Source organism: Entamoeba dispar, genomic scaffold (genome assembly GCF_000209125.1).
Source record: "Entamoeba dispar SAW760 scf_1105229458835 genomic scaffold, whole genome shotgun sequence".
Taxonomy (NCBI): Eukaryota; Evosea; order Mastigamoebida; family Endamoebidae; genus Entamoeba; species Entamoeba dispar.
In genome coordinates, this window is record NW_001853391.1 from 10353 (window position 1) to 18397 (window position 8045).

Genomic DNA, 8045 nt, shown 5'->3' on the forward strand with positions numbered 1-8045 from the left:
CAATTCCAAATAAAGAAAATGTTCCTAAATCATCTGCAACATTAAGATAACTACCATCAGGTGAAAACCTTAAGTCTGTTAGTAACAAACTTCTCAAATCTTTATCATGATAATCGTCTCTTGTAAAGAAAAGAATTGGGTGAAGTCCATTAGTTAAATCCCAAATAATTGTTTGTCCATCTTCAGCACAAGTAGCAAAAATATTTGCTCTTTTTGGATGTAATTCAATACATTTAATTTTATTAGTATGTTTTCCTTTACACTCAGAAAAGAAACTGAATTTGTCATCATTTTTATAAACTCTAATTGTCCCTTCTGAGAACCCAATAATAATATATTTAAGGTCATTAGTAATTTTGGAAGTTTCAATTCGTTCTTTAATTTCTCCACCATTAAATTCAAGAACGTAACAATTATTTGTCATATTCTTTTGTTGTTTGAGGTATAAAATTTTGACATTCTCTGTAAAGTCACAAATCACTAATTTTTGAGATGAGCCACAAATAAATAAGTCTTTATCTCTTACTTTGTTTACAAAAGTCATACTGTCTTTTGATTTATATAATGCATTTACTCGTTCTGGAACAGGGTCTTTAAATGAAAATAAAATAATGTCTCCACAAGTTGAAGTAAACATATCTCCTGAAGTATTGAAACACCCATAATCGAATGTTTTTTTGGTTTCCCAAAAACAGTCTATAGATGCTAAAAACTCAAGAGTTGGTGTGAATACATGCCCTAAATTATCTTTTTCCATTACGATAAATCCATAAGTCTTAGGGAAAAAATTTACCATTGTTGTTTTCTTATGAGAAACAAAAAAAGTTTTTTCAATCTTTTTGTTCTCTAAATCCCATATAATACACCTTCCATCAGCCCCACAACTTGCCAAATATTTGTGGTCAAATGAAATATCAATATCTTCTACTCCTTTTGAATGTCCTCTTAATGTTGCAATTAAATGACCATCAATAAGATTCCATAACTTGATTAGTCCATCTTCAGACGCAGTAATCATCATTTCTCGGTCCATATCAAATAGTTGTTGAGTAATTTTTTTTGTATGTCCAATCATATTAATTAACTAAATTGTTAACACTTCTTTCTTTAACCAATTATTCTACAAACCTCATAAAAATCCAATGTTTGAAATGAAAGCACTTCTGTTTCCTTGAACTCTTGTCCAATTTGTCGTGAAATAAGTGAGCTCAAATAATATTGTATATTGGAAACAGGTTTTGGTTCGACACTCAATAACATATCTGGAACTTCACCACATAACGAAACTAATTGTTTTTCAGAGATATCTGGGTAAATCTTTCTCTAGACAAGTTAATTCCATCTTCGTTACCTAAGGGCATACGTTTAACTAAACCAAATTATCAAGGAAAGAAAACAAACAAATATATCATACCCTTTTAAGGTTGTAGTTAGAGTAGATGTTTGAGGTAATGCATTTTGTAAAGATTGTTTTAGTTGTTCAAAAAGGTCTGGAGAGAGGTGTGATTCCAAATATCGGAGTATGAGAAAATTTAATACTACTTTATTAGAAATGTCACATCATTCACAAAAAAAAACAAACCCCGTTCTTTTTTGCTCATGATGATTAATAAAAACAAAAAAAATGAGATCTTTTAAACTCTCTGGTTTAAAGTTTTTGTGGTTTTTGTTTTTTTTTCTTTTATTAAAACCCAAAATTTTACTTTGATAGAAATAACAAAAATTTCCATTAGTAAAATTGTTTTATTAATTAATCAATTGGTTTTACTTCAGGTGGTCCATATGGATTTATTTGACTAATATATGTCATGAACCATAAAAGCCATGTACAAATACCAGCAACAACACACGTAGTAATTCCTAGTCTATATTAAATGAATACAAATTATTAATCTAATGAATAAATAAAAGAAACAAACGGTTTATCTTTCATTCTACATATAAACACTAATGAGCATGCAATAAGTGTACAAACAATATAAATACCTGTTCCAACTGCTGCTGCAATCCAAGGACTAACCATCAATTTGATTATTTTCAGTGATTGAAGTCTTTTTTTTTTATGAACTTCAAGTTTTTGTTTTTGATTTTTAGTTGTTATTTCATGATTTCTTTAATTTTGATTATAAATATGTAAATTATAACTTAGGTATAATAATTGAATTATATAGGAAAAAATAACAAATGAAAAGAAATGGAAAACAAATTTTGAAATATTTGTTACAAAAACATAAAAAATAAAAAACATAAAAATAAATGAAAAACGAAGGAAAAAGAAAATGAAGAAGATGAAAATATCTCAAAAAAGGAAGAACTAAAAAATTAAATTAAAGAAAAATCAAAATGTCAAGTTGGCTTACTTCTATTAAGAAAACAGTTTATGGGCTAACTGATGCACAAGTGTTTTTAAAAGATGCAACAAACAATGATCAATGGGGACCAACTACAAAACAATATCAACAAATCATTCAATATACATATCATTAGTTTGTTATTAATTTAAAAGTCTTAAATAAAATTACAATATAATAATATAATATAGTCAAGAATGCCGTGAAATTATGGACTTTTTATATAAAAGATTAAGTGAAGATGGTAAAAATTGGAGAGAAATTTATAAATCATTATTAGTTCTTGATAATATTTTAAAGAATGGATCAGAAGAAGCAGTTAATATTGCATTAGGAAGAATTGTTGAAGTTAAAACATTACAAAGTTTCCAAAAAATTGATGAAGATGGAAAAGATGTTGGAATTAATATTCGTGAACGATCTAAACAAATTGTTGAATTATTAACTGATAATGATTATCTTAAACAAGCAAGAATCACTGCTAAAAATCAAAAAAAAGATTATGGAGGAATTGGAAATTATGGAGGAATGAGTTCATCTTCATATGGTAACTATTCAAGTAATACAACATCTTTTAGTAGTGATGATTTTAATTCATTTAATAAACCTACTTCTACATATGGAGGTTATCATGATGAACCACAACCTACTACTTCTACTACTTATTCTAATAATTCACAACCTACTTATGGAAGACCAGGAACATATAAAGATAATGTTGTTGAACAAAAACAAATTCAAAGAGATCCTTCTCCTGTTTCACAAGTTATAAATAATCAATCTACTAATCCTCAACCAAATTTGTTTGATTTTGATTCAACTCCTTCTCAATCTTCACAACAAAAACCTTTACAAACAAATACTAATTTATTCGACATGATGAATACAAATCAATCAACTCAACAACAACCAATTCAACAACCATCAAATTCAGCTGACTTATTCTGGTCAAATCAACAACAATCAATCCCTCAACAACAACAATCAACATCAAATTCTTTATTTGATTTTGGAACAACTCAAACTAAACAACAACCAAATACAATGGATTTATTTGCTGGATTATCAGCTCCAAATCAACCAAATCAACAACAAAATTCCGTAGATATATTTAGTTCAATGAATACTCCTTCCCAACAAACAAGTACACCACAAACAAATTCTAATACATTTGATTTTGGAGATTTTTCATCAGCTCAAGTACAAGAAAAAAAACAAAGTGATTGGAGAGCTAATATAAAGATTGATTCCATTCAAGATACTCGAAAGCAACAACCAGCTTCTCAACAAAAACAAACACTTGGTCAATTCCTTTAATTGATAATTTTTTAAAGAATAAATTTATTAAAAAAAATTATAAATAAAAATTTTAAGAAATCAATTGAAACTAAAATTACCAATACTTCTTCTTTGAAGAAGTGTTTCTGCATACATATTATATCTTTGAATTTCAATATCAGAAACTGATCTTCTTGCATCTCTTAAAGCAGCATTAAAATGTTTAACTTTAATCATTGGTTTAACTTCAATTTCCATTTTTTGACCTTCTGGTTGTATTGTTTTTTCTGCTTCAACAACAGCTAATTCATTGATAGTATCTCTAATAGCTTCTTTACAAGCTCTTTGAACAATTTCTGCTAAATCAGCTCCAGAGAAATTTTCAGTATGTTCAGCAATCCAATCTAAATCAACATCTGGTGCAACAGGTGAATTTCTTAATTTAGCTCGTAAAATTGATACTCTTGATGCTTTATCAGGTAATGGAATAAATAATAATTGATCAAGTCGTCCTGGTCTTAATAATGCTGGATCTAAAATATCAGGTCTATTAGTAGCTCCAATAATAAATACTTGTTTTTTCTTTCCAATTCCATCCATTTCAGTTAATAATTGATTTAAAATTCTATCTGCAGATCCTCCAGCATCTCCAACTCCTCCTCCTCTTGCTTTTCCAATAGAATCTAATTCATCAAAAAATAATACACATGGTGCTGCTTGTCTGGCTTTATCAAAAACATCACGAACATTAGCTTCTGATTCACCATACCACATTGTTAGTAATTCTGGTCCTTTAATTGAAATAAAATTAGCTTTACATTGTGAAGCAACTGCTTTAGCAAGAAGTGTTTTACCACATCCTGGTGGTCCAAAGAAAAGAACTCCTTTTGATGGTTCCATTCCAAACTTTCTAAATTTATCAGGAAATTCAACAGGATATTGAACAACTTCTTTTAACTCTCGTTTAACTTCTTCAAGTCCTCCAATATCTTCCCATTTTATATTTGGCATTTCAACAACTGTTTCTCTTAATGCTGATGGTGTACATGTTTTCATTACATTTCTAAAATGTTCCATTGTAACTTTCATTCCATTTAATACTTCAACTGGAATTGAATCTGCTTCAACATCAACATGTGCCATATTTTCTCTAATACATAACATAGCAGCTTCAGTACATAATTGTGCAAGATCTGCTCCAACATATCCATGTGTTTCTTTAGCAATTTGAAGTAAATCAACATCATCTGCAATTTTCATTTTTTTAGTATGGATATTAAGAATTTCAAGTCTTCCTGTTTCATCTGGAACTCCAATATCTATTTCTCTATCAAATCTACCAAATCTTCTTAATGCTGAATCAATAGCATTTGGTCGATTAGTAGCTGCCATAACAATAACATTTGATCTACTTTTCATACCATCCATAAGTGTTAATAATTGTGCAACAACTCTTCTCTCAACTTCTCCTTGTGCTTTATCTCTTTTTGGTGCAATAGAATCAATTTCATCAATAAAAATAAGTGCTGGTGCATTTTTTTCTGCTTCTGCAAATGCTTCTCTTAAATTACCTTCTGATTCTCCTGCCATTTTACTCATAATCTCTGGTCCATTAATTAATATTAAGAAAACTCCTGTTTCATTAGCAACAGCTCGTGCAATCATTGTTTTACCACATCCTGGTGGTCCATATAATAATACTCCTTTTGGTGGTTTAATACCAATAGCTTGGAATAATTGTGGATGTCTTAATGGTAATTCTACCATTTCTCGAATTTGTCCAAGTTGTCTTCTACATCCTCCAATATCATCATATCCAATATCATCTGGTCGTTCTTCATCTTCTCTTTTAATTGCTTCTCCTTCACAATGAATAATAGTATCATTTACAACAAGTGCATATGGTGATGGATCAATATCAACAACTTTGAATTCAACTGTTCTCATACCTCCATGACACAAAAAATGATCTCCTTTCTTAACAGGTCTAAAAACATCACTAAAATATGGTCGAATATATGTTTCAAATAAATCTCCAGTAATTCCTTCTACTGTATCATCAATTGGTAATACATGAATTTTAATAGCATAAGGAACATTTTGTGCAGTTTCAACTCCAACAACATCACCTAATTTAACTTTTAAATTATATCTAGTCATTCGATGAAGTCGAATCATATTTTCTGTTAATCCTTCTTCTGCCATAACAATACAAATAGTACTTTTTCTTCTTTTTCCTTTAATCAAAATACTATCCCCTTCAAAAAAATTTAATTCTTCCATTCTTTGTGGATTCATATACACAATTGACATATCATCTTCTTTACTTTCTTCTACAATAAGACGGTGTTTTTTGACAATTATCTTTTTTGGTTCTTCTTCATTCATTGGAACTTCTGGTTTTTCTTCATTCATTGGGACTTGAACTTGTTCTTCTTGAGCCATAACTATTTGATTCTTTTCTTCAAAACTTCAGAACTTTTTATCTTTTCTCTTGAGGTTTTATTTTTCTTTTGTCTTTTTTTAAGGGTTTCATCAGGTTTTCTTAAAATCGATGATTACTTAAAAGACTCATTAAAAATAGAATGGATAGACAAGAACTTCAAATCACTAATGAGGAAGAGTCTTAACAATAAAAACACTCCTCTCGTATATCAGGATGCAAACGGTGATACTCAAATAATTACTTTAGAACAACTCAGTAAGGATGAATCAATCCACTTTGGAGATACTGTCATTTCTACTCAACCATCCTTTGAGGTATCTGGAGGAAGTCAAGTCTTTAAAAGTGCAAAAGAAAACGTTGAAAGTGTAGAAAGAAAAATGCAAGTCCTTTACAACTTACAACATGAAAGAGGGAAAAGTGACACAACATCTGATCAAACACAACAAAAAGTTAAAATTAACTCTCCTTTTCAACACGCAACTCTAAAACCAAAATTTAACTTCTTTGAACGAGCTGAAGAAGAAAGGAAAAGTAAGTCATCAGTTTCAACTTCAGGGAGTTCATTAAATTCGACATTACATATTCCTACAGAAAAGCCAGAAGAAGTTATTATTAATCAACAAAGTGGAATGAAAAAAAATGTGCTAGGAACAGATAGTACAAATGAAAATACAGAACAATTATTTCATACATTAGAGATGCTTGAAGACAAAGGCCTTGCTGATAGACAAACATCCAGTAAATTTAGTTCGTTAAAAGATCTTGTTGAAAAGAAAACATCAAGAGATGTTTCTGGAGTTGAAAAAAGTAACATTGAGATGATGAACACAGTTTTATTTGAGTGGGTTGAGGTTCTCCAACAGATCCTTGATACTCCAGTACAGCCAAGCGCAAAAGTTGATAAAGTAGATTTATTAATTTTCTTTACTGAGTTAAGAAGATTCTGTTTGGATATAATCAACTGGATTGATACAAATAAGTGATTTTTTGTTGGTGTTATTTTTCTATATTCACAGATAAATGTTTAAATCATTTCTTTTTTTTTATTTCTTTGTACTTATTATTAAATGAGTGGAGAGGAAATTGCTATAAACCAACCACCACAAAATAATTATAATAATTACAACAAATCATATCTGAATAAATATCTCAAATGGAGGAATGTCAAAAAGAAAAGAAGGATAAAAGCAATATTTAACAATAGCACAATGATGTGTATGAATATTACTGATGGAAAATAGTATATTTTCTTTGAAATGTTTAAGAAAACAAGAAATAGATGAGATAAAATATATATTAAATAAAATGATAAAAGAATGGGATTATATTTGATAAATCAAAAGAATAATATACTCAAATAGAAAAGAAGATTATTATTTAGAAATGAAATTAATAGTATGTATATAAACAATATTCATTTAAAGATAAAAATATATAAATATAAAAGAAAGAAGATAGAAAAGAAGAAAAAGTAGAAGATATATTAGAAAGTTGTTTGAGAAATAAAAGAAATATTATGATAAAGATAAAACAAATAAAAAAGAAACAAATATGAAAAAAAGAATACAAAAAAGAAGAAAATATAAAAGAAAAATAAGTAATAAGAATACACAAGAATAGGTAAATGAAAATAAAATACAATAATAAAAGAAATGAAAGACATTATTAATACTTTTATTCATAATAAGATAATAAAATAAATAATAGATTTAATAAACAAATAATATTAAATGATGAAAGAATGAAAAAAATATAGGAAATACATAAATAAATATTTAAATAAATATAATGAGATATGTAAAAATGCCATGCTGAATTAAATTTAATTCATCAACAAACAACTCATTTTAATAATAATAAATTCACATACTTAACTGATGAAATCAAATTAAATAACGAAAAATAGAAAATAAAATAATAGAGAATGATATTAAAACACAATAAATAGTGATAAAATAGATACACTGAAG

At 28.1% G+C, this 8045-nt stretch overlaps 4 protein-coding genes across 4 annotated transcripts in view, besides 8 other annotated features; 2 read left to right on the forward strand and 2 right to left on the reverse strand.

Moving 5' to 3' along the window:
- The window catches only part of EDI_130200 (WD-repeat protein, putative), a gene marked incomplete at both ends in the record, with an annotated part of 3342 nt that extends 2267 nt beyond the window's left edge, over positions 1-1075 (reverse strand). Inside the window, one exon of the mRNA XM_001733221.1 lies at positions 1-1075. This exon is cut by the window's left edge and continues 2267 nt beyond it. Within this exon, the coding sequence (XP_001733273.1) occupies positions 1-1075 (1075 nt within the window).
- Positions 1076-2173: 1098 nt separating this feature from the next.
- Positions 2174-2345: a microsatellite.
- On the forward strand, positions 2344-3668 carry EDI_130310 (ENTH domain-containing protein C794.11C, putative; the record flags this gene model as incomplete). Its single annotated transcript, XM_001734952.1, has 2 exons — positions 2344-2486; positions 2543-3668. 2 exons carry the CDS (start codon positions 2344-2346, stop codon positions 3666-3668), a joined length of 1269 nt encoding a protein of 422 aa, XP_001735004.1.
- Positions 2492-2541: a sequence feature (AT_rich).
- Positions 3664-3724: a sequence feature (AT_rich).
- Positions 3725-3728: 4 nt separating this feature from the next.
- EDI_130320 (transitional endoplasmic reticulum ATPase, putative) lies at positions 3729-6074 on the reverse strand (the record flags this gene model as incomplete). The annotated part of the gene is made up of 1 exon (XM_001734953.1): positions 3729-6074. One exon carries the CDS (start codon positions 6072-6074, stop codon positions 3729-3731), a length of 2346 nt encoding a protein of 781 aa, XP_001735005.1.
- A 168-nt stretch (positions 6075-6242) lies between these two features.
- Positions 6243-7058, forward strand: EDI_130330 (uncharacterized protein; the record flags this gene model as incomplete). The annotated part of the gene is made up of 1 exon (XM_001734954.1): positions 6243-7058. One exon carries the CDS (start codon positions 6243-6245, stop codon positions 7056-7058), a length of 816 nt encoding a protein of 271 aa, XP_001735006.1.
- Positions 7059-7359: 301 nt separating this feature from the next.
- Positions 7360-7382: a sequence feature (AT_rich).
- A 62-nt stretch (positions 7383-7444) lies between these two features.
- Positions 7445-7521: a sequence feature (AT_rich).
- An 86-nt stretch (positions 7522-7607) lies between these two features.
- Positions 7608-7724: a microsatellite.
- A 33-nt stretch (positions 7725-7757) lies between these two features.
- Positions 7758-7861: a microsatellite.
- Positions 7862-7952: 91 nt separating this feature from the next.
- Positions 7953-8035: a microsatellite.
- Positions 8036-8045: the final 10 nt, after the last annotated feature.